The sequence below is a fragment of the Euwallacea fornicatus genome, chromosome 11, assembly GCF_040115645.1.
Source record: "Euwallacea fornicatus isolate EFF26 chromosome 11, ASM4011564v1, whole genome shotgun sequence".
In the NCBI taxonomy this organism is placed as follows: Eukaryota; Metazoa; Arthropoda; class Insecta; order Coleoptera; family Curculionidae; genus Euwallacea; species Euwallacea fornicatus.
This window is the reverse complement of record NC_089551.1, coordinates 3,664,061-3,690,945: the sequence shown is the minus strand read 5'-3', so window position 1 is coordinate 3,690,945 and position 26,885 is coordinate 3,664,061. Positions and strand designations below refer to the sequence as shown.

At 37.5% G+C, this 26,885-nt stretch overlaps 1 protein-coding gene across 3 annotated transcripts in view; it reads left to right on the top strand.

The window, feature by feature from the left end:
- LOC136341968 (cyclic nucleotide-gated channel rod photoreceptor subunit alpha) overlaps positions 1-26,885 on the top strand; it is a 96,457-nt gene that overhangs the window by 42,295 nt on the left and 27,277 nt on the right. For 2 of the 3 annotated variants that reach the window (XM_066287384.1, XM_066287382.1), the window contains exons 4-11: positions 4,232-4,396; positions 4,580-4,751; positions 4,810-4,974; positions 6,530-6,711; positions 6,996-7,237; positions 7,294-7,492; positions 7,540-7,658; positions 7,910-8,000. In XM_066287384.1, the coding sequence (XP_066143481.1) occupies positions 4,232-4,396; positions 4,580-4,751; positions 4,810-4,974; positions 6,530-6,711; positions 6,996-7,237; positions 7,294-7,492; positions 7,540-7,658; positions 7,910-8,000 (1,335 nt within the window). The remainder of the gene's footprint in view (positions 1-4,231; positions 4,397-4,579; positions 4,752-4,809; positions 4,975-6,529; positions 6,712-6,995; positions 7,238-7,293; positions 7,493-7,539; positions 7,659-7,909; positions 8,001-26,885) is intronic. The other variant, XM_066287383.1, reaches the window with a different exon arrangement.

Here is a 26,885-nt window from a genome sequence, read left to right as displayed (position 1 = left end):
GTTAGGAAACACCCTGTATAACAGAACTAAGCTCTTATTGATAGATTTTTAACTTATAATGAATTATTTATAACTTGTAAATACAATTAAAAACGCTCTTCTTGTAATTGAACAAAACATTCGCAGCAACCGAAAACGATGAAATTTAACACAAAGTATGGCCTCCATGATTTTGAATTATAGCCTTAATTCTGTCGTCCACACTTAAAATGATACTGTAGATTTCTGCTTATGGTATCCTTCTCCATTTTTCTTACAGTAGCTCCTGGAATCGAAAGGCACCATGCACGTTAGCCATGTGTGGCAAAACTCTTCTTTGAAGCATGACTCAGATATGCTCAATTCGATTCAGATCCGGCAATTGTGCTGGCCATGGCAATAAGACGATACCTTCGTTGGTCAATTAGATTGTTACAATATCGGCGACATATGGATGCATTATCATGCATGAGGCGAAAGTTCTGGCCAACACAGCTAGCAAATGGTCGGACTGTAGGGTCAGGAATGGTATCGATTTACAATTGAGCTGTTAGGAACCGATTTGGAAAAACAAGGTCGGGTCTGCTATAAATTATTATTCTGATCCATATTATTATTGCACCACCTCTGTATGAATAGATTTTCTGGACATGTCGTAAACGTTCAACATTTCCAGACCGTCTTCATACTCTTATTCAATGGGAGTTTGTGCGAAATCCAATTCTGGATTCATCAGTGAATAAACCTGTAGCCCAATTAATTCAATTCTACTTTTATTATGAGTATTAGCTCTTTGAGGTATCTCGGCCCAAGGTTGCGCGGTATGCTCGTGGTAAATTTGCAACCAATTCAGATTGGTTCAGGTTCAGGCAATCGGAGGTTGCTTTCTAGCTGTTAAAACTAAGGATCGATCTTGAGGTGCACCGTAATGCCTCCATGTCCTGGGTGTTGTTCAGCTGGTGTTCCAGGTCCTCAAAGCTCCCGCCTCCATAACGAACTGATTTGATACTTTGGGAAACACTCATACGCTCAGCTATTTCTATTGGTTTCAAACCAGTTTGGCGAAGGCTTACTGCTAGATTCACGTCATGCAGAGTTATATGTTGTCGTTCCACGGTAAAACACAGTTTTTTTAAGCACTAGCTAGTATCGAGGAAATGGAATTCAATCAATCTGATGTTTCAGCAGAGCGCCAAATTCTAAATTTTTCATATCTTCAAGAATATTGTTTACTTACTTTTAGATGTTTTCAATCCATGAAAATATGTATACAGAGTAAGGGCTTGCATTCATGTGTAACAGTATATGTATTTTAACTGAATACGACAGACTTAAACAGGGTGGCAATGTAACTTAATGTCAAAATTCCATGGATATTTTTGCAATCTCCTGTGGCATAACATAGAAACAGTGTATTTAGATATTTTTCTAAAAACGCATGTTTTTGAAGAAATCAGTAGAGCTTGGTTTAGGGAACTCTAACTATATTCGGCAGATAAGTAAATTCGGCATTTAGAAGCAACACAACATACAGGGTGTCTCATTTAAATTAAAGAAGTTATTAACAGTTACAAGTTGTACAAATTTGAAGCAACTTTTACAGCACCCCATGCAGATTGCTGGTTTTTGTAAAATTGCAGCACACAATTTGGTCTATTGTTGGCTTCCTGTTAAAATGTTGTTTCAAAAAACTCAAATATGAAAGGAGAGATTGGATGTTGAAAATTATCTTACACTTTGACAAAAACTGAATTATTTTCAAAACCGCTTAATTTTATTGCAATGGTTGAATTCAAAAATTATATAATATACAGGGGGTCCCGTTAAAAAGTGCAACTTTGGTCAATTACATGTGTTTGAGACATTCTGTATACTTTGAAAACTATTTTAAAACGTAGACCTAGTTCGCCTCTATGGATCTGAGAAAGGAAACAGTTAAGAAAAATCTTTCGGCTTTGTCATGAAACTCCGAGGCGTTCCTCGCCGCCCACCTTGTATACAGTTATCGGTTTTGGGATTTTTTTAAAAGTATCCCTAGACTTTTCCTGTGTGTGAGTATTTGGCGAGTTGCTCGTATGAGATCCGACAGAAAATAGCATTAGCAATTACGTGGAAATGATAATAATGTATTCCGAACACACCCCAAACTACCCTCGACAGAGGACATGGCCTGCATATTGCTCTATGCTGGCCGGCGTTTTAATTATGGTGGTGTAATTAACGACACGGTGTAAACAGGGACCTTATTGCTCCTGCATGTGTTCTCTATTTTATTTCATACACGCTTATAAATGAGATACGCTTGGTTTAATTTGTATTTTCGGAATCTCTATTATAATAGCTGTGTTCGTTTGTGCGGTTGCCGTGGGGTTAAATTTATTGTTACGTGCCGGCCAGGATTGCTCATCAAACACAACAATTATTATTATTTAAATCGCCTGATTGTGGGATAATTGCGTCATTATATTCGGTTGATAGAGCTGCGCCCCCCAAAACGTGTGTGAAATATTGTGCAAACAAACGTACCGGAGGAGCAAGAAGATGATGGATAACCGGCTGGATGTGAAACATTATAAAACAGAGCCATAAGCGCAAGAGTGGGTGCTCAATAGTGAAAAAATGAAGGATAAAAGTGCTGTCAAAATAGATTGATGAATTTACGGCAGATAACGTCACGACTCCGGAAGGCTTTGAAATGGATATTAGCAGCCAGTTTTTCTTGGCGCGGCTCTCGATATTATCAAGATTCCATCAAGCTTCTACTCAAGAGTTTGGGGCGCAGATTAATATCTCTAAAAGTTCACAATAGCATCCTGTGACCATGGTTGGTGCGGTTTCACTGCAAAACCTTATTAAATTTGAGGCAGTGGCGTTGGATACCAAAACTGATATCTCTACAACATGTACCAGAGCAGCATGGGGGGGCGATAGAACTCTGCAAAATATTTAAAAAATGCTAATTGATTCGTCGACAAAAACGCAACATTTTCGACATACAGGGTGTCCCACCGAGAGCCGTCATTGGACGTTTTAGGAAAGTTAACAGGAACGTAGTTACGAAATTTATCGGTTTGGTAACAAACTTGAGACGACCCCGTCTAAAGTATTTCCAATGACGTCGCACTTTCGGTTGTAGCGGAAGTCGATGCTTGCTAATTCTAAATGGAACACCTTTTAGATATTATTGTATTTTTGGATCTTATGTTCAGCATTAATACATATTTAGTTATTCAATAATCGTTAGTACAAGAGTAGGAAGGGGCGGATATGTTTTATGGCCGGCAAGATCGCCTGATTTGAACCCTTTAGATATCTTTTTTGAAAATATTTAAAAACATTTGTCTATGGGACTTCTGTAAATAGTCTCGAGCAGCAGCAGCTACGCATTAATCAAAATGCTAACAAATCCGAGCTGATGAGCGGGTTTTAGAAAAAGTTTTAAATTTCTAAAAAGTTGTCGTGCCTGCTTGGAAATAGGAGAGCACTTTGAATAACTTATGTAATTTTGTTTTTTGTGTTTGCTGCAAATTTCTTTTGTTTGTACATAATAAATCATTGTAAATAAATGTTCCAAAAAAGAATAACCTTCCATATCTCCGGAACCGTTACTTCGTGGACCCATGTTCACTAAGACTTTTTTGTTTATTTTGGTCCATATTATTATCTCTTGACAATTTTGTGCAATTTCGTCTCCGTTTAGATTTACTTTAATTTTAAGAAATGTGTTTAAATGTTACGAAATGCTTCAGATACTTGATCGCTGAGCCAGAAGATTATTTTTTTCTTACTTCCCGTATATTCTTAATTTGCCTTGGTAAAGACTTTTCGAACTTTACGAAAACGGAATTTAAATGTTGTATTAGAATTCATACAAGGTATTGCGAAACCGATGCAAAGCATAAAATAGTATGTGACCCAAAAAACATAACACGCTGCCACTGACGATCTTGATACTTTGTTGTAGAAGATTTTAAAGACTATAGAGATATAAGATTTAAAAAATTTAATTTAAGGCATACGTAAGGTAAACGTCAAATATGTGAAAAAGTACGATTCTTTGCCACCCTGCATTACGAAAATAGTGCAGTTTTGACTATGGGCCTACTAACATTTTTCTTTTTATTTATCATAGTACTTCCGCTCCTTGAAATATCTCCATGACGATATGTTACGCCCTGTATTTCTCCCACATGCCCATGCCCTGGTCTTTTTTAAAGTAACGCGTGACAAACATTTTTCTTCTATGATTTAGGAATCATCACCTCGGGGGGTGGCTGCATGGTGGGCGAGCGTCTGAGAGGGAGCGGCGGGGGCCTGGAACTAGCACTCAACCCCCCCGCCCGTCCCTCCACTCATAAATCGAGCACCGAGAGCGTGAATCGAGTCCTCAAATCTGTGTCAAAGCAAAGTTTACTAAGTAAGTAAGAAATCGGCCAAACGAGGATTGCATATTATTTTCCATCTGCCCTTTGAGTATGAACTCTTCTCTTATATTTAACCACCCGGTATAAAAACTCCCGTGTTGGCTCTTCCATTCGGTTGTTCCAAACGCCACATTTTGCTTCTCTATTATTTTAATGTATGAATTTTTTTCTCAAAGATTTAGTGGGGTGCAAGCTCGGCATGTCGAAATGTGGTCCCTCAGAGCGAAGCAGTTTCCAGCAGGAGGGTTTCTTTTCGAGCTCACGTGACAGTTTACCGGCAGCCTACGTGAACAGGGCTGCCAATGTTAGTTCGGCTAGTGAATTAGATTTGTCTAGGAAACACAGAAGGTATTTTACGTTCCCTTGCCCTAAGACCGTAAAGGTGACATTTGGGAACATTTTCCAGAAAAGACTTGCGCAGCAAGTTAAAATTGCCTACCAGTGTGACGTTGGCCAGCTCTGGCGAGGGACCACTCTTGGGGGCTTGGCGGACCGCCCCAGGCTCAACTGCCGGTACTAATCCCCCTTCCATCAACCATCTGAGCACCAGCAGCTGTAACGGCACCGAAAGGTAAATTTATGATACAAATGCATGGCTTAATACGTACAAACAGAAGCTGGCAGCTCCAGAGGCAAATCCAGCGACAAATCTCTAAATTCGAGTCGTGCCCCCGATTGAATCCAGCCTGGAAGAATGGGTTTATCGGTCCCAAATGACGGCGGCGTCGACCGGCGGCGCTCATGCCTGCACGACGTCGCGACGCTTTATTGCATATTTCTCGCCGTATATGACGTTATTTACATGCGGTTAGCCTCTGGCGATACGTCGATATTCCCTATGAAAGCAAAAGTAATTTTGATGCAACCAATAATGGCATAGAATCCTCGTTTTTTTGTGTACTCTGCTCATTGGTTGTCGTTAGAGCTAAAAAGTAATCGCCTTTCAGGCAAAAGATAGTCAGTCATCTTAGAGCTGCGAACGCCCGAGTAATACAAAATAGTTTTATCAAGACCAACAATTTGGCCAACTCAACACAACTTCTAGTTGAGTTGGAGCCGTGTTTACTTCTTCTTCAGAACTTCATCCCCGCAGTTTCCTGCTGAATGTAAATTCGGCTATGACGGGTATTAAATTGCTTTTCGACGAAATTTAATTTTGGTTAGTAAAATTTGTGCAATGTTTCGATCGCCATATCGCTTATAGCACCAAAGTTTCATTGTTGATATAATTCTAATGGAACTAGATTGGTGAACTTGCGTGATCGGTAACATTCTCTAATTACGACATGCGGCACACGTGGAGGTATTACTCGCGCGAGACTGCTGATAATGCCGTCAACGGTGCAAAATCTCAGAAACCTTAAGAGTTATCAAAGAAGAAAGTCTTCATTTCAGTGCTTTTTTGGCGAACCATACGTAGCAATTTATCAATTTAATGGATATATTTCTGAGGACCCGCCCACTGTCTCAATTAAATTATAAATCTCTTATGGTTTGTGATATATTATTATTGCGTCTCTTTGCCAGAGTATTATTATCGCTTCTTTTTGACAGGCTATAATTTAATGACACAATTTGACTAACTTTATATTACATTAAACCTGTGCAGTTTGCCTCGCTCCATTGATTAAAAATTTACCCATATTTTCATATCGCTTCCTCTCTCGATTTTCGAGATATTTAGAAGTGTATATACGTGAAGATTTCAAGATGATTTTAAATTGACTGTTTCGGCTTTTTGTATTACGAAAAGTGTGTAACATTTTACAATTAAGAACAGTTCACGTGACCCACAATACATCTTCCCCCTCCACTAGCACATATACACGAAATAGGAAATAACAATAGATTAAAAACAACGTGACAACGTTGCCGAAGGATTTGACTAACGGCACTGACAGTTCCATTACAGGAGGCTTTATGGATCGACTATGTTTCTGACAAATAAATGCCTAACACGATGTTGCCATTTTCGTTTTAATTTTCAATTTTGTAGTTACATCTAGTAATGCACGTTTTTCCTAAATTCTGCTACGCTTTAAGCTTAATAATAAATCAAAAATTGCCAAAGCCATTAGTTTGGGTCTAAAGTTTGCAATTAATTATTGTTATTCTTTGTTTTAAAGTCGCTACGGCTTCCGACGTGTCGACTCCTATCCAGGACGTCTGAGAGCAGGATCTACAGGGTGGTCGTTCGTGTTCGACCCAGCGGGTAGGCTGTCCTACTATTGGTCGATGATAGTGTCTCTGGCCTGTCTCTACAACCTCTGGGTCATCATCTACCGATTTGCCTTTCGGGAAATCGACTGTGAGTGTCTTTCTCCTTTAATTTTGATTCGTAATTCTTTTAGGAGCGGATTAACGTTTAATATTCCATTAAGCTTTAAAACGTTTTCGCTCTGTGCCGTTAAGGCGGCCATTCCAGATTGGTTGATGGCCTTATAAGAAGGTCACACGCCCCATGCGGTTTTCCGAGGGGGGCGATTATTTTCTATTTACAGACGAAGGGAAATATCAAGGGTCACTTGCCGGGGCATAATACGATTTAGCCCTCGTAAAGCTAATAGGGTGAAATTCCGTCTTTTGTTTCAGCGAGTACGATATTGGTGTGGTTTTGTTTGGACTATTTCGCCGATTTTCTGTACTTGATGGATATCTTGGTGCATTTTCGCACTGGATATCTGGAGGACGGGGTGTTGCAGACAGACGCGGTCAAACTGCGCCAGCACTACATGAACTCGACCACGTTCTACATCGACTGCCTGTGCCTGTTGCCGCTCGATTTTTTATATTTGTCTATAGGATTCAATTCGATTTTAAGGCTTTCGAGACTGGTGAATTTACCTCCCCTCAATAATTGATGGTCTCATAAAAATAATCTCATTTTCAGATTAAATTGTACAGATTCTGGGCGTTCATGGACCGCACGGAGAGACACACGAACTATCCAAACTTCGTTCGATCTTCCTATCTGATCCATACGCTGTTGGTGGTGTTTCATTGGAACGGCTGCGTGTTCCATTTAGTTTTAAAAAACGATGGTTTTGGGAGCAAAAACTGGGTTTACAGCGACTCCGCCTCAAGTGAAGGTAAAACCATCTGAAGTTATTTGCATCTTTAAGTGTTTTTGTTGCAGATACAGACCACGTGAAAGCCTACTTGCAAAGCTATTACTGGTGCACCTTGGCCCTTACCACCATCGGGGACCTGCCGCGACCGAGGAGCAAACCGGAGTACCTTTTTGTGATATTTCAGGTAAGTAATGAGAGTGGCAAAATTTAAATGTAGCAAAGCGAGGGACTTAAATTGACCTCGCAGCCGGTCCGACACCGAGAATTGACAGTGTAAATTGGACTTGGCTCTAAAGCAATTTTCCCTGGAAATTTCAACGAAGCACGTTAAACGTTAGAGAACTTATTTCAGCGCCCCGAATTTGTTGGTTTCTATGGATAAGTGTTGCCATTGGACCATTTTAAATGGAAACTTGATTTAACCATTAATTTCAGCTTCTATTTGGGCTCCTGCTCTTCGCCAGCGTCATGGGCCACGTGGCCAACATCGTTACGTCAGTGTCTGCAGCCAGGAAAGAGTTTCAGGGTGAGTCGTTTTGTATCATTTTAACAGCAATCATTTCGCCATTTTGTTCTACATTGCGAACTCAGCAAAGTCGTTACCGCACTTGGAAAACACGACACGAGTAGAAGCTACTTTACATCGAAAGAGATCGTTTCCCTTGCACGTTCTCTTGGGGAGGTGTGATGGGAATTTTTAGAGTTTCGCGAAGAAAACTGCGGAAGATTGTAATTGTGCAATCTACGATTAGAAATCTTACAGTATTGCCTTGTAAATTGCATTAACAAAATTGAGATCAAGAGAGAAAATTGGGAACGCAGAACCATAATTATCCAGAAATAATCCTTCAGAAGAATTCTTCTTAACATTCCCCGAAGAACTCAAATTTTCGGACTACTCTAAACTCACACAACGTTCTTTTTAAACCTTCGGGCAGTTCTTCGTGATTAATTTCTCTTAGCATTCTCCTCGTCTCATTTCAACTCGTACGTATGCGACTTTAACAAGATTATTGATCAGCGTAGCACGATGATGGGGTCGCACTTTTAACCCATTTATCAACTGTAGTATAAGTCGTTTCTCAAATTTGCAATTCAATTTTTAATGATAAATTGGCCTAAATTAACCTTTCGATACCGTTCTAGAAATGTCCCCAAAAAGCCTTCTTTGACATGCAAATTTTTAATATTAGAACGTGCTACGTTCTAGTCTGAAGCAACTTTGCTATGCAAATTTGCATTAAGTTTAAGTAAGTTCTCTTCAAATTTTTTTGATGGTGGACGTTTTTTGACTTTCTTGTTTAAATGTGAATCTCCCTGTTTAGTTCAGGTGAAGAGGAAACTAACCTGATCTAATCTCTTTTTAAAATAGAGGATTAGATAATCTGCATTCAAGCCATGTGGGTTTAGCACAAGACGATCTTATTTAGCCACATAGCCTCGTGTTGGTCTCCGTGTGGATCCTGAACCTTTAAATTTCTTCCCTTTTTTCACCCGTTCTCCATCTCTGAAAGAAACCGCCGCGTAGTATTTTTTCAGAAGAAGGTTATTTTAAACTCTTAGCCCTTGTCCATCTACATATATATATTTTTTTATTCTTGGCTTTTCTTCGGCGCTTTTAACGAACCCCTATTCTTGATTCTTCTGATATATGTGTTTGATAATTCTCTGTCTTTACGGTACTAGGATTTTATCCTTGAAAACTTCCTCCTGCATTCGCCTAGTAGTTTTGTTTTTGAAAATTCCCGGCCTTCATCAGTTTAGTAACTGTTGTTTGGAACTTCCCAGTCTTCACCCATCTAGGAAACTTTGCTTGGACCTCCCGGACTCTATCCCAATGTGACGCAAATTTCGTGACTTTTTTCCATAATCCAGCTCCCGTGTCTCGTCCTCTCTCCTCCATCCAATTCTCTCATCGTCTCAAAAGCTGCTTTTTTTACGAAGTATGCCTCCTATCTTCTTATTATTCGCATTCCATCCCTCTTCTTATATCATAATCTATCATAGACTCCGCTTTGTGATTTCTCAACCGCAAGCTCTTAATACTACTATTCTCTTAGATTGGATTTCTTCGCAGTGGAAAATAGTTTTAGCGGCTTCGACTTCGGGTGATCCCGAACTAACCTGAACATAAAACTCATTCCAAAGTTTTTGACTCGATTCTCTGAAGGTGTACAACTAAAGATAAATTTCCACCTTCTGCATCTCTATTTGACTCAGACTAAGTTCTCATAGGGTTCTGAAGCCCAAGTATGACGTAAGTGATGCATCTTTGCAATATGTTGCTAATTCGTCTTTCAATGGATTTTTTGTGCATTCCAGGCGAAAATGTAGATAGTGATTGGTAAACTAAAATTTTTTCTTGGGAATTCTCCGTATTAAAATCATCGATTCAAAATATCCCGGCACGTAGGAGATAATTCCTTGTTTGATAAACATTCACTTTCCTTTCCGGGGATTTTTCTAGTAGACATCACTCCGAAAAAGTGGAAAATCCTTGATTAATTAAAAATATCCATGGACGAAGAAAATATCTCTTTAATCTTAGCAGTCTTTCTTTAAATGGGATTTCCGCTAATTTTTCAATACAAAAATGTAGAAAATCTTTGATAAGTAAAAATCCAGAGATTTCGAGGAGCTCTATTTAATCACAATAGTTCGCCTTTCCAAGGAATATTGTACTAAATTAACGACACACAACAATAACAACAATAGTTGAATAAGATAGAAAAACGTTCACGAATAAAAGTTTTTCGTACTCAAGAAATATTATGTACATCCTGGAAAATTTAGGAAAATTTCTAGTAGATTTGAAAGTAAAAAAGTAGAAGATTGCATATAAATAAAAAATAATTTCTTGGATAGAAAAGATCGCCTTCACCGGAATAATTCTTCTTTCCAGAAAATTATCTGGTAAAAGTTAAAAAAAAATAGAGTTAAAATTTATTTCTTCTAGGTCGACTATTATTAAATACCATTCCATCAACTGACAAATTGAAAGTATATAAGGCTATAACTCAAGCTTCCGTTAAGCCCAATAGTCGATGGTCCCGATAAATTGCCGGATTGAGGGATCAATTTTGTTAAACACCTCAGGCAAATCACTTTTATAGGGGATAAGTAAGCTAATAAAAACGGTTTGTTTGCAAATGCCGAACATTGAAGGGTCCTAACTCTCTTTTGATAACGAGGAACCTGTTTTCGTTTATTTGTCTTAAGGAGAACCAGTCCTCTTCTGATTTATTGATAATAAAGCTGTGGAAGCGAAAAATATCAGGATTTGGACAAAAAGTTATTTATTTATCAAATTGATTTCCATAATTGATAGAAAATCAAAAATCGTGCTTGGCAGTTTTCCAATATTTTCCAGAGATTTTGCATGTAGTTGACGTAATGTAAACGAGTTTTCCTTCGTAATCTATCTATACAAGGTGTCCGTTGCTAGATGCCATGTTTGAAATCCGTCGATTAGTTTTTCGGCAACCATCATGAATTTGTATTTTATAAGGGCCATTTTGAATTTTGAACATTCTTCATTTCATTGCCTTTTGACTTTCAAATGAAGAAAAACGCGATATGTACAAGTTACTACGCACACATATGTACACCGCTATCCAGGAACAACAGAAACAGCTCAGTATTCTCTTCTATTCTTTCACGTTGTCCGGCACGTTCGCCATATCCTTCTTAATTAGACTCTTATTTTATGGGGATTTGTGAAAGACATCATTTATAAACCCGATGTTAATGAACTGTGCAGCAAGATCATCACAACTACGAGCAGAAACCATAGAGCTGTGCCTAGAACTAGTGGGTACGTGAGACAATCCAGATCGTCACGATTGAGCTTCTGGGACGAACACCCTGTATAACAAAGAGAGTGCATTTGCGGTGTAAACTGGCCGTAAATAATTCGAAATGATTATTGGCGAGAAGAAATATGGCTAACGACTATATGCCATTCTGGATGAAATACTGCATAATTATTTATGAGCCGGGTCATTACTCGATGTTGAAAATAGATACATTTGGATTATGGAATGATCAGGCTATTATCTGTGAAAGTTTTGCTCCAGTCCAGGACTAAAATAATCCCATTGTCCCGCAGCCTTTACTCATCACTTTTGGGAAAGTTTTCCGATATAACTCGATCCGCTCCACTTGCGAAGCTGCCTTTAAACAACTCCGAACTTGCCTCGAACTACGTCATTACCTTCGCCCTTAAAGTTTGTCTTGCTATTTTCGTTGCTCGTTTATTTGAGTTTTGTTTGTCTCGGAAAGTTCTACCTGTAATATGTTTTCGAAGAAAACTCGACAGTGTGTTCCAGAATGCAATTATTATGCGCCTAAACCCATTTGTAGCTTTTTACGAAGACCCATCAACCTCGTTATTGAGAACCTCGCTTCCTCACACCTGCGTATTTCCCATATAGTGTTTGCGCTCCGAAGGCTGCTCTGTTAATAGAGTCCCCCGTTTCATGAAGCTTTAAAAACTGAAACTATATTGCTTCCTGATTGCGAATTAAAGGAATTCGAAGCTGAGCAAAAAGGAAAATTATCCTCTGAAGCCGGTCGTGAATAATTCAGACGCCATTTGCCCCATCTCGGTGCTCCTTTCTATACTTGGCCGTTTCGGAAAGAAAAGGAAACCATTTAATAATGAATTAGCGATTAAAATTTTAGGCAGGTTTTCCGCTCTATCATATCGTACCAAATACTGTTGCTCATGAGGTGTATTAACATGCGGAAATCAGCTGATTGTGTAGTCGGACCATAACCGTGAAGGTTATGATAGGAATATCGTTAGCGGTGCACCCGCCATTCCTGAAATAGCCGCAGTGGGAGACGCGGGCCCCCCCGATCGATGGCCCCTGAGCTAAAAATAGTCCGACGCTGTCCTACATTCGGCGCCGCAACTGGGACGTCGGGAGAAAAATGACATTGAATTGGGAACGGTGCCGCATAGCGGGCCCCCTTCATTTGACTGCCAAATGTGCCGGTTATCGAGTGTATGTTAAATAAGGCGTTTGGAATTCAAATTTCCACAAATTTCAATTTAATTTTGAGTTTTAAATTAGGCCCGAAAGATGTGACCGTATGAAAATTTAATGTTTAACCGATGCGATGTTTCTCAGGGTGTCCCGTACGAGCTACATTATATTTCAGCAGGTGACAGTACATTGAAAAATGATGTGGCTCCCATATAGACCGTATTCCTACAATGCTTCATTAGGAGCATATAGAGTGTTAAAGTTTTATTAAAAAATCTGATATTTATTGACATCTTCAAAACCGCGTGCGATGTGTAAATTAAATTTGGCATGTCTCGACAGTTAATGTCGGCTCATTTGCTTTTATAAAAAGGTTGCTTTAATTTCACTAGCAGTGTGCGTGCATGGTACGCCACTGTTTGCTCTCGAATAATAATTATTTTTGGAAATTTCAAAGAAAAATGCTCACTTGGCTTATTTTTATCCGACGCATCTGTTGCCAGCAAAAAAATAAAAACGGTTTACATGCACCATGTTTTCTAAACGGTTTTAATGATATTAAGTCTATTTTAAGTATTATTTATTTACTATAAATTTACTCTAATTATTCAAATTACAGGCCATTATGGTCGATACATAATTGAGCTTATCTGTTCATTGATGCCTTAACATGTTGAAATATTCCAGGTGCGTTTAAATTTGTGTGCGGGCGGTCATCACCCTTGCTAGCAACTACTCTTTACTAGCAACAGGTCTTTCATACACCAAACGTTTTCCAAGACTCCCTCCATAAAAAAAATCAAGAGGGATCAGTCCAAGAGAACACACCGGCCAATCCGGTGATAGGCTAATTGCAAACAGCTGTAACTTTTTTGGGCTACACTGTATGTCCCTTTCGAGTAAAAATATATTTTTCTCTAGTTTCTCTGTTTAAAAAAAGAGTACTTTATAGCCGTCGCTGGAAACAACGGTTTTCGAAAAAAACGGATCTAAAGCTAATTGTCCAAAAATATTAAAGTAGCTAGCCTTCATGGTTGTTTGAAGCGCTCTCTAGAAGATACAATTTAAATCGTTGATAAATGTTAATTTCTCATCCTAAAAAAAAACCGATAGGAAATTTCGTAAAATTAGCTGGAAGAGAGTGTAAGATGTATCAAAATATATGTGATTTATTTTTTCAACTTTGATACCCTGCATTTTGAATACTAAACAAGCTAGGATACATGTTTATAAGAACTTTCCATCTTAAAACTACTTGAAAAACCACCTGCATTTCATCGGACACTTATTCGATAACACCCTCTATATGGGAAGTTAAGGTCGACGTATGTTGTATTGATTCTTGCCTTGTGCATTTCCTTACTCATTTTCGTGTTTTTTACAGAATAATTAGTGGAGATTGTTAAGGGCAACTGCGAGTTCGGCTCTTTAAAACAAAGAAATCAACATCGAAGTTGCAATTATTTCTCTCTCTGGGCCCCAACACGCTACAGTTTCTCTGGTAATAAACCTGGATGGTCTATTACATATAGATGAGGGGATTTTCGAGCCCAAAATTTACTGGAGCCTAGAAGGTCTATTGGGGCAAGTGCAATTTTTCAAGGAAATGTTCAAAAATATGCTTCATAGCGAAAATCTAATATTGGTTTTTAGGGCACCTATTTCGCTCTGCTTGCCTTCGCCATCATTTTATGGTCAATCCAGATGTATATTTTACTATTTGTAGTTATAACCTGAGGATTTTTTGAGCCCAAAATTGATGGGTGTAAAACGTTTATTTTACTAAAATTTCTCAATATTTTTCATTCTACATAATTCTATTGCACTACCCCACTTTTCCATTAATAACCAAAATTAATCTGTTTACTATTCTTCAGAGAATATTCGGTCGCAACTTTATTGGTCATTTAGACAGTTGAAAAAATATTTCTACACTTACAAACCTTTTAATGTATGAAAAGTTTGTGGAAAAATGGCAAGTTCGACAACGAATAGAGAATTCAAGTAGAAATGGAGAAACGATATTGGGCAACCTGGAGACACATGTTCTTAATTACTTATTTGCTTCATATCTTTCCTTTTTACTCCCAAAAATTTTCCACATTCTTCCATAAAACATTACGAGAGGTTTCTGTGCAAAAAGGCTGTCAAAGTGCAGGAAATATTTTCTACATTCAGATATTTTTTTAGAAAGATTTCCTAGTTTTTTGGCGTTAAATCAAACAGAAAATTCCATGGAAAAGATGGTCAACGTTCCGAATAAGAGAACTCTCCGATGTCCCTTGACATTTCTTTATCGATGAATTTCGAATCCGGAAAATTCCCTGAAAACGAATGTCATAGTTCTGAATAAGAATAAAGAATCCCCGGAAAGTGGATTGTCCTGATTAAGCAGATTTCGTCTATGTCTCTATGTTTTGTTTATCAAAGATTTTTAACAGTTTTGCACTGAAAAATACAAAAAATTTTAGGTATAGTAGGATTGTTAATATTCACTAGATATTTCATACATCCAAGAATTTTTAAGATAAACTTTTTCACTTTTTTCTCTTGACATGTGTCAAGAGAAGTATATACCAGATATACCAGTTCTGGTATATACCAGAGAACTCTTTGAAACAGAAAATTAATGCTTTAAATAAAAATATATCCGATATTCGTGGATATTTCTTCATCGGCGATTTTCCCTTTTTTTAATGAAAACTGCCGAATAATTCACTGGAAAGAAAGGTCTAAGTGGTCCTTCCTGTTTCCCAAAAGTTAACACCGAAAAAATATTTTTTTGGGTGTAAATCTGCTTGAAAATAAAAATTAATGTTAAAATGAATATTTTAGATTCTCCGTTTGAAAAGTTTTTGTTTCTCAGTAATTTTCGAAATTTTTTGGTTTAGATAATCATTTCTCTGTTTCAGGAATTTTTATGTATAAACAACTTTATTCATTTTTGCATTGAAATATTACCACAAATCCCCTTGGAAGATTGTGAAACATTAAGAAGTATTCACTACATACAGGAAATAAAAAATTGTCTATTTCCGTTTTTTGAAATTTATCAGAAAATTTCCTAGAAAGGAAGAAGGCTAAAGTTCTGAGTAAGAAGTTAATCTCCAGCTTTCGTAAGGTTTTCTTTGTTGACGATTTTCTACTTTCTTTCATTGAAAACCAGCAGAAAGCTGTTTTTTTTCGTCTTGGGATTAGTGTCAAGAAACAATTTTCTACTGTTTTTGTGTTCAAATTTACCGGAGATTTTCTTGAAAAGAGGGATTGTGACGACTAAGCAATTTCCTCGACGTCTGTGGGTTTAGGAACGTGTCATAATGTCGTTGGGCATAAATCTTACACATCAAAATTTAAATAAATTGCAAACTTGCCACACCCAAAGTATTTGGAATATTTTCAGTGCCAAGTTTCATGTCAATTTTGTTCTTTTCACGAATTATTTAAGAAAACCTCGAAATAATTTTTCATTGTGCCTCTCTGTATTTTGGTTGTTATGCATGGGTAGTTAGGAATTGCCATTTTTATGATTCACTTTTGTACTCCATCGATTGTGAGACACCCTGTATGCGCTTTGGATTTCGTGTTTTTAGGTCTTTGGAGCACTTATTCCAGAAACATTGATGATGAAAGTTCGCAAAAATCACAAAAGTAGATAGTCGACAAATAAGTTGTTGTCGGTCGATAGCAGAGCATAGGGAGGGTTTACTAGTCCATTGGCCCGTTCTATGTTTTCGGACAGATTGGAAAAACAACCATCTCCGTAAATTTCCAAATAGTTTAACGGGCTCTTCTCTTAATAAACCACCCCATTCTGCAGGCGATTCGCATCATAAATTCCTGCGATAGTTTCTCAGTAGAACGCATACTTTTCTCGCTTTCCTCCTACTGATTTACGGGAATTCGTGGTACAGCAAAACATGTTCAAGCCTGCTTAGTGACGTTATTAAAAGTTCCACGTAGGTGTGTTCCAACAGAGAGCTTGGAAAACCAGTTCCAGACTATTTGAAATATGCGCAGAATAGCGGCCCGGCCTCGATGCTTATATTTCTCACTTCTGATTCGGAATTGGTTGTCTGCCCTGTTGGAACGAAGCTCTTACCGTCCATAAAGTAAATTGAATTCGAAAAAAAAACAAGCAGCTGAGGACGTTAAAATTGCCATAAAGGGAGTTAACGCGAACGAGGGGCAGTAAAAATTACTCTGGGGGCCTTAATGGCTTCGCTAAACATAAGGGAGGATGCGTTATTTTATTATAGTCTAGTTAATTAAAGTCCAGATCCTGGGCAAATTTATACAACGGAAAAGTCCGTTTACCCTTCAAGACCAAAACCGTGTTTGCGAAATAACAATATCGTCCATATGAGAAACGTATTTTCGAGGTATCGATAAGGGCCACGGATGAGTGGACGTGTTCTAACCGCGTTATCTTTTCCCTTCACTCAGCCTGGGGACTTTTTTGGCTCAAATTGACATTGATTTCGTATAGGAGATGGACGAACGAAAAGAATTATATTCCAAAATGGTTCTTGATAATACCGCGTGTCAATTTGAAAGGGAACCACCCTCGATATTTCCGTCCTTTTAGAAAATATCTAAATATACAAAAATACGTGGATTTTATTTTCAAGGGGAGATTCTTTAAGTCGGTTTCCTATTAAATTGCATGCACCTGCTAGCGGGGCTGGAAACAACCTCTAAAATCTTAAATAGGAACGGGGGTTCAGTTATGCCTCATTAGAAAGGTCTTTCAATTACCTCTCCAAATGTACCTGTTTTCTTTTTTATTGAGAGGTTTTCAACAAATTAAGTCCAACAAGTACAAACCGTAAATAATATTTGATATTAATTGTATTGTAGAGAAATTGTTTATAAATGTTTTAAGTGTTCAAAATGCTGTCCGTTATTTTCTAAACAGTGATGGAGTTTGTTTTCCAATTCCGCTCTAACATTCACGGAAACTTTCACTTGAATTTCCGCAACATGCAGCTCTAATTCTGCTCTTCAATCCTCCCAAAATTTGAGATTGGGTTTTATGAACAACAGATTTAAGGTGTTCGCAGAGAAAAAATCCTAAGGTGTTAAATCGGGCGATGGCGGTGGCCACTCAGTTAGTCCATTTTGATCAATTCATTTGTTAGAAAACGTGTCGTGTAATCATTCTCTAGCAGAAAGAAAAGTGTGGTGAAGCTCCATCATGTTGAAAATGTAGATATTGCAAAACGCTATTACCAGCCTTTAACTCGCGAAGTAAAAAAAAAAACACTTTATCGACTCCCCAAGTATTACAAACAACAGATTCAAGATGATACCATAGAAAAAAATCTAGAGGTGTTAAATTAGGCGATCGCGGTGGACACTCAATTGGCCTTTTTTGACCAATCCAGTTACCAGGAAACCTATCGCGTAACCACTGCCTGAAAGGAAGAAAATAGTATGCCGAAGCTCCATCTTGTTGAAAATGAGGAAGATCTTGTAAATCGCCATTACCAGCCGCGTTAACTTTATTTACTAAAACTTTTGTTTAGGTTTTTATAGGTTTGTTTGAATTAGTAAATGCATCTGTTTCAACATTGTACTTGCAGAAAAAACTGTAGGAGTAAGGCCGTTAGCTTAAAAAAGAACGATGGAATTCTTGGTTTTTTCGTTAAATTATTATTTATTATCGTAAATTTTACTTTGCGAGGCATAGATTGTGGGTCTATAAGGTTTTTAACAAAAATGGTGTACGCATTGAACGTGAAAATTAACAGAGATAATTTTCATGTATGAGGAATATGGAAAATGCGAGGGACGAACGGCGAAAATTTTTAATGAGAGAAATCTCAATACTAATTTTAAACAATAAATACGTGTTGGAACTAGTTGCTAGGTTTACATAAACTGGTTTCGTTGTCGCCGAGAAAAAAGTTCATATGCGTGGTTTGAATGGAGCAGCTTAAATTGAAGTTTTAAGCTGTTTCGATGTCGAACCAGCCAGCTCCGTTCATACTATGGCACACAAAGTAGAAATATCTCACGAAACAGTAAAGAAGGCGCTAAAGTTAAATAAATTCCACCTGTACAAAATGTAAATCCTTTAACAACTTTTTAACAATGACTTCGATAGAAAAAGACTATTTTGCGAAACAGTGACAGTTTTTATAAATAACAACTGAAATATTTTACAAAAAAATTGCTTTAGTGATGGGTGTACGATTTTCATCATTGCACTTTTTAGCAAACAGAATTGCCGATACCACAGCGAAGAAAAGCCTCGACTACTTGGAGGTGATAATACACAGTATCCCCAAAGACTAAATGTATTCTTGGAAATACCGTTATTGGTTGTTTATTCGTAAAGAAAAACCTAATTGGTCAGCCCTTCTTAAATCCGCCAGAAGGGGTAATGGATCTACTAATAATAATAATTTTAGTATATAAATCAAGTTGACGCGGCTGGTAATAGCGATTTATATCTTCATTTCCAACACGATGAAGCTACGGCACACTATTTTCTTCCCTTTAGAAGTAGTGGTCACGCGATAGGTTTCCTGGTAACTGGATTGGTCAAAAAAGACCAATTGAGTGTCCACCGCGATCGCCTGATTTGACACCTCTGGATTTTTTTGCATGGGAACGTCTTAAATCTGTTGTTTATAAAATCCAGTCTGGAGATTTGGAAAGATTGAAGAGACTAATTGCAACTCTTTGTAAAGAAATTTAAGTAGAAATTTTTGTGAAGGTTGGAGTGGAGTTTAAAAACAGACTTAATTACTGTTTAGAAAATAATGGACGACATTTTGAACGCTTAATATATTAATAAACCATTTTTCTACAACGCAGCTGATGCCCAATCTTGTTTACGGGTTGGACAGGATTTTTGCGAAGTCCTTTCAATGAAAAAAAAACCAGGTATATTTGGAAAGGTAATTGAAAGACCGTTTAAACGAGATATAACTCAACTCCCCTTCTCATTTAAGATGTTAGTGATTGTTTCCACCCTCGCTGGAGGGTGCATGCAACTTAATAGAAAACCGACGTAAAGTATATCCCCATTGAAGATAAAATCGACTTGTTTTTGCATATTTAAATATTTTCTATAAGGATCGAAATATCGAAGGTGGTTCGTTTTCCAATTGATACGTTGTATGATATACCAATTTCATGCGAGTTTTGTTAAATAGCTCAAAAAGTGTAGTTAGATGCTTATATTACCAGAACAAAAATACTTTGACTTAACGTAAGTGAACTGTATTTAAGTCGACTGATGAAGGACTTAAGTTAGAAGACTTGAGTTTTTAAAATGATATAAAAATAACATAAACTGATTATCTTCATTGTCATATTACAAGGGATTATCAAATGCTTTCATAAAAGTACATGCATCATCAGCACTTAACTGGAGCTGCATATTGTGAGGGTTCCCGGCAATTACATGAGCCAAGGTACATTGCTGGTGCAAGAGTTATTAATTAAGAGAAGGGTTGTCTCTAATAAAGCCAACTCGGTATAAAAGGACCATTTTTCTAACTAATTGGTTTATAAAAGTAACAAAAGACCAGCGCCGAGCACCAAGAAGAAAATTTATATTAATTATCTAGAGTCAGGTTTTTATTTATGTCTCTCGGGTGAAAAAATCTTCCGTGCAACCCAAGCTCGTCCCATGTAACTTTCATCCTTTTCCGATATAGAAATTCAATATTTTTGCTTTTATAAATTTTTACGCGATTTGTAATGGTTCTATTTTACGAATTGATTCTTCAACAATGGACATCGTGCACGGAAACTGTTTATCCGACGGTTATTATTAAGTTTTTTGCCATAATCCCACAGGAAGGGTAACTTATAATCAGCGAAGTTGAGTCTCTAACAAGAGTTGCTTCGGTAACTCGCAGACAATAGCGACGATGATGAGAAACTTTGCTTTTGATCCAGCTCTGGTTAAGTTTCGTCTCGTTTAATGGGCGGCCTTCCAAATTTAATAAAATTAGCTCGTTGAAGACGGAGAAATGGGGCCCCTCAAAAAAGAAAAACACTATTGGTTCTCGAATAGTCATTAATGAAAATACGATAATCAAACATTTACCTTAAATATAAGTGGCTTTGTATCTCTTACAGTTTCCGAGATCCCCATAACGATTCCGGGCACTGGTATGCCTCAATCGAGGCTTTAGAAGTGGCTTGGGATATAAACCTATCGATTTCAGTGAAACACTGTATCTTCAGTCAAATAAATACCTGATAAGGCAATTTGTAAAAAACCTGGGTCTACAAGATTGGACAGGGTGTTATTTAAGTACGTGGCCCCAAGGGGTGATTATTTGTCTGATTGTAAGATGAAAAGTTAATATCAACATATGTTCGGTAGTACTTCGTTTTCAAGATAGAGAGTGTCACCTTTTTTTAAGCCTTAAATATTTTTAAAAATCCCAAATAACAAGAAAACGCACACTTATATGACAGTGAAACTTAGTAAGAGCTTTTGATGGAATATTAGAAATCTCGTCAGCTATAAAATGTTTTTCTCTTTTTACTAGTGCCGTGCACAAGGGTGACGCAGGAAATCTAAGAAAAAAGCTTTATTAAAACTACAATTAAACAAATGATACCAAATTTTTTTTTGAAAAAAAAACATCCAACAATAATTACCTCGAACCTTACAATAGTTGCTAAAAACGTCCTTCAACTTCAAAATTCTACAATAACTCGCCTTACCATCGATTGCCGAACAATATTCCGGGCCTATATTTTATCTGATTACATGAATCCCGTATCCGTTGGATAAATTTTTCTTCACTATTGACCGGAGTTCTATACATGAAGGACTTTGCCAGAGTCCCAACAGAAAACTAACGAGGTTAAATCAGGTGATCTGGGTGGCCATGTCTGTGCTTAATGCGAAAAAAATATAAAAGTTTAAAAAAAGTCAGTGGAACACACATAACAATAATAACCATAAGTAACGTTGCCAAATTTCAACAAAATCGAGAAAAGGATTACAACATTTTTAATAAAAAAAACGCTGTTTTTAAAAAAAGTTTCATACTCTATCGTGAAAATGAAACATTACCCAACCTATATCTACATAAACTTTTTGCCTTAGAATAACTGAAAGAATCACCCTTTGAAATTTGGCCACGCACTTGAGTAAAACCCTGTATATACAAACCTGGAAAAAATCGTTTTCAGTGAGTTAAATTGCGTCATGAACAAGAATATAGACAAAAGTTCAAGAAAAGTTACGGCTCTCACTTTAGTAGCACTGGGTTTAAAAATGTCGAGCGAAAATCTGATGAGGCAATTTGCAGCAGAAATCTGGAGCTACAGGATGATGTATCGAGGCATTGGGAAATTTTGACAGAGCGAGTTATATTGCTTTATGAACAAAAACAAACAGAAAATTGCTTCTTCCTTTTGGTAGTTCCCAACTTGCTGCGTTTAAAGATGTCGAAGTGAAGACTTAAGGAAGTAATTTAAAACAGGAATCTGCGGCTACCGGGCGACACACGTATGAAAACCCGAATGAAATTACTCGCAATGCGATAAATTTCTTCATCAGCAAAATTGCATGAACTACAACTTCTGCAGCATCTGTAGCTTCTGTAACTGAATTTGGTAAAAAAAAGCCCTTGAAAGGAGCAAATATTTAAAATATTTACTGAGAATTTTAAAGTTCTCTGCTGTTCTTTTCTCTACAGTTTTTTGCGTCAATAAAGGACAATAATAAAAGATTTAATTTAATGGCTCAAACTTTATGGGCATGAGCACAAACTTCCGCTTTCCTGCTGAATAACTAATTCAAAGTTGATGAGTGAGTAAGGCCATCCCGAAAGAATCGCCCATTGGGGCATTTTGCAAACAAATCTCGCGTTTACGCTCTGCAGCATGTTATAAATTGAGCCGTTACGTATGAAAGTGATTTACAGGGTCGAAGTATATTTTAGGTGTAAATTACTCAGCAGCGTGTAAGAAGTTAATGGCTTATAAAAGCCGGATAAATAGGAAGTCGCGAAAAGCCTTAATCAACGAATTTACAATGTGTGGGCAAAGTCGAATTTTGGCACTACGGGAAAGTTAGTTGACTGTGACCGGGGTGATAGATAAATGACGCTAAACTTAATCCCCACGATACATCCCACAATTCCCTCTGAAAGATTTCCTCGCAAATGATTTGCATGTGGAATCATAATCCCCGAACTGCCCACACTAGAGATTTGGTTGAATTTCTATTTCAGGTAAAACGGACAGCGATCCAATCAAACAAAAAGGCCCTTTCTGGGGGATGTAAAAGCTGGAAACTCGGGAGATAGCGGCAAAGAATACTTTGTATGCAAATAAGCACATAAATAGCTTTAAACTGCGGCAAAACTTGCCGAGATACCGGAAGCGAGCCGAAGGGATTTCACGTAGTTCAAGGGCCCGTAGCGTGAGGTTTTTATCGGTGCACATGCGATCAAGGGCCCAATGGTACAGAGTCCTGCAATAGTGCGTCAGACCTCCTCACCTCCTATAGCAATAAAGTTAACAACGTCTTCCTTCTGCACAATTACAGAATCAATAAAGGCGCATTTTCACAAATTACTTTCCAATGTACAAAGTGACCCCAAAAAGGGTGACGACATACAACTTTGTTAATTTAAACGAAACCTCCCAATTTCTCTTTGCTATTTTGGGATATCTCGTTAAATTTTATGGTCAGTTTGAGTAAGGCTTCCCATCTTTCAAATTTACCGTTTTTGAGTTATTCGGAAAAATTCGAAACATTTGACCGCTGCAAGGTCCCACGGAAATAGGTATTGTGTGCTAGCCGCCATGGATTTCGGAATCAGTCTTCTGGGGCTCAAAGGGGACCTAATAAGTTACGTTTTGACGCATTTTAATTTAAAAAAGTCCTCCACAACCACCGAAATAAACCTCCGAATTTGCGCGAGTTTAAACCTCAATAACTTGTGTATTTCAAATGGAATGCCTCAATTTTCTCGGCGGCACTGTGTTCGAAATTCAAATATCAAGAACTTTAGTTAACAATGTCCACTCCTTAAACCCAGCCATTTTTGAGTTCCCGAGAACATGCCCCTTTTTGGCTTCTAAATATTCTGATAATCATGAAAGATGTCATTTTGATATTTTTCATGACTTCTAAAATCTTCTCTAGCTAATGAGGTACCCTTATCATAATTTGCGCTTTACTTTGCAGTTACGGTTTTGATGGGTATGTGATAATAAATAGTTTCTCAGTTTTCAGGTTTTGCTTAGTTTAATGTAATACGAATGTAAAACTTGTTACTTATTACTTTTTAATTTTTCAATTTAAAAAGTTGATAGAATCTGGTAGCGAAGACGTCGTTCCTGTGAGCAAAAACGAAGCTTTCCGTTTTTTTATTATATATATAACAAATCTTTATTTCCAGTGGAAAGGGGCCATCGACCCATATGGTCTTTCAGCCCATGGGTACAGTTTTGTTTTGTAACAATATTATGCTGTTACCTAGCTACCTCTTTAACCTTTGAATACAATCGAAAAAAAAAAACGGACCTTTCTATTGTCTATCAAAACATTCTAAGAGGGTGTTAGAAGGAAAAAGGAACGGAAGTTTTTTTATAATTTATAAATTTTGCATGTTCTAGTAATTTTGACATAATTTTGACGTATTTTAATTTGAAAATAGTCTTCCACAACCGCCCAAATAGGCCTTTGAAGTTGCATGACTTCAAACCTTATTTCAAATGGAGTGTCCCGATCTTCTGGACAGCATCGTGTTCAGAATTCAAGAATTTACAACTTTTGTAAACACTACTCTATCGCCAAACCCAGCCATTTCCGAGTTTCCGAAAATGTCCCTTTGTTGGCTTCTAACTGTTTTGATAGTCATGACGAATGTCAAAATGTTGCATGCAATTTTAACGTTTTTGTTCTATGATGATGTGACACAAGTGACGAAAAATGTCCTCATGACATTTTTCGTGACTTCTTACTTTTTCTCCAGCTGATGAAGCACACTTATCGCAATTTGCAGTGCTTAGTTGTCATGGTCAGAGGACAATAAATCGTTTCTGAGTTTGTCAGGTTCATATTGGTATTTGCTTCGGAAAACTGCGTATGTTCACGTTCAAAATAATGCATTTTTTAAAGGAAGATTTGCTTCATATAATTTTTCTTTTTGGGAGAAAATGAGAAAAAGTGTTCTCTGGCCAGCGGAACTTCTGCTGCTCGATTTCTTGCGGAACTCCGTCTAGAAGTCATCAGCTTTAGTAGATTACTCGAGCGATTTCTGAAAATTGAAAGTGTGAATTATGAAAAACGGAAAAAAAAACAAAAACTGTCAGAAGTGAGACCAATGAACTAGCGGTGCTACTGAATGTGACTGAACATCCAAATATTAGTCAGGCATGGGTAGCAAAAGGACTTGAAATAGGTGACAGGTCAGCGCAGAGAATATTAAAAGGTCATTAACATTTAGAAGGTTAAGTCGCATTTCTGGTTTCGTGGAACCTTGCAGCTGTCGAATTTGTGCACGTTCATACTTTGTGGGGCAACCCTGTGCATTAAAAAATCATTTCGGGAAATGCACCTCTACGTCCTTCATAATTTTGCAGTAGAAACAATTTTCACCTTTATTGGTATAGAAGCCAGAGAGATTTGTTGCACTGTTGCAGGGCCCCGTAACAGTGCATCAGGTCTATCCATCTTTTTTGTCAATCCAATTCGGGCTGATTTCTTGCTAATTGCGTTCAACGTCAGTGTCCCATTAGATCCTGCCTAATTTATCATCGGGAGGGCCACGCGTATATATGTTTTTGCTGATCGATAACAGGGCAATGATTGTCCCCGGGGGCCGTTCCAAAAAGTTTCATTATAAAGACCATTAAGGCAGCAGCCGCTATTCGTCGTTATTTGCTACAATTAAAGGAATCGGTTTTATAACCGAAATAAAACTGAAAGTTGCAGAATTCGCATCCGAAGGGATGAAACATTTATTTCCTCGTGAAAACACTGCGGAAAGACAGTACGGGACTGAAAATGGTCGGGAAATGACAAATGGAAGCAAATGAAACGATGTCTTGATAAAGGCAGGTTTCGCTAGTGTTTAGCGTCAGGACCAACGTCGAGTCTATCTTCTTCCAGATCGTAAACAATAGGCTTTGTTAAAACGTTTGATGAACTCGGACAAAAATGGGAAAAAGCGAATCGATAATGTCAGATTTTACGGCACTGTGTCGTAAAATCTCCCTTTGTATAACGTATGGTAAATCCCCAGAAACAAAACATATCGACGAGTCTCTCTGTTAGCTTTAGTACCAATTTTCTTTCGAATTGAAAGCTGTCTGTCACTGCCGCGGTGATTTACCAAAATCGATTTGGCTAAGACCAATTTAGTGGGTAATCCCCGGGGGATCAGGCCAGATGAAAGCATTCTAATACTTGATGATGATTAAATGTTAACAACTCCTGTCCTAGACCTGCTTATTATATTCTGTTTGGGGGCTTAATACATCGAGAGCCCCTATTTACAAGAGGGTTCTCCGGCTTGGGTGCCGCGGTTGCACAGGGCGTTCGAAAAAGACTGGTGCCAACGAGCGTCGAGTGCTAGAGGGTACAATTAACAGTACGTTTTAATGCAGAATGTAGAGGATCCTATTAAAATACGTATGTAGATGAGGTTTCCGGACAGCTTGCAAGGCAAGGTGATCTCTTAGCTCACAAAGTGAGACAGGTGAGGTAACTTTAAGAAAAAACTTCATGTATAGGGTGGGTCAGAAAGAATGGCCCACCAAGAAACTGGAGATACTAGGAGCTGAAATATTGTTATGGAGCTCAATTCGGCTTTTACAAATGTCTCTGGTTTGAGAGAAACGGTGTGTTCAAAGTTTAAATTTTATTCTGAAATTTCTCAATAACTAAAAAGGTTTTTATACTATGAATTTGAAAATCGGTAGTTTTATATTTTTTTACGTGGGAGTTATGAATTTTAAACTTATTTAGAAGTTGTTCCTAGTATGCGCTATTATCTACCAGAGAGTACCAGAAACCACGAACATATTTTTAAGTAATGAGAAAATTTTCTTCAAAGTTCAAATACATTTAAAAAGAGTTTTTTTAAATACATTGAGGTAGGTGACGGACTATTCCAACATTTGGTTTGAAGTTTGTCATTATCACCATTTCCATGTGTTATTGTTATTTATTGTTGGTTTGATTACTTCTTCGTACCTTTTCATCTTTTAAAAACAAAAAATCATAGCAAAATATATTGTACTTTTTGAATAAAAACGAATTAAAAACCGATAGAATTAGACGATCTAAATAAGAATACATTTTCTCTGTCGAATTGAGCGATTTTCTAAATTTTCGACCTGTTTTAAGCATAACTCCATAAATAAAAAAATATACTTTAAATTACTTCAGTGAAGTTGTGAAATTAACGCGCTCTAGTAGCGAC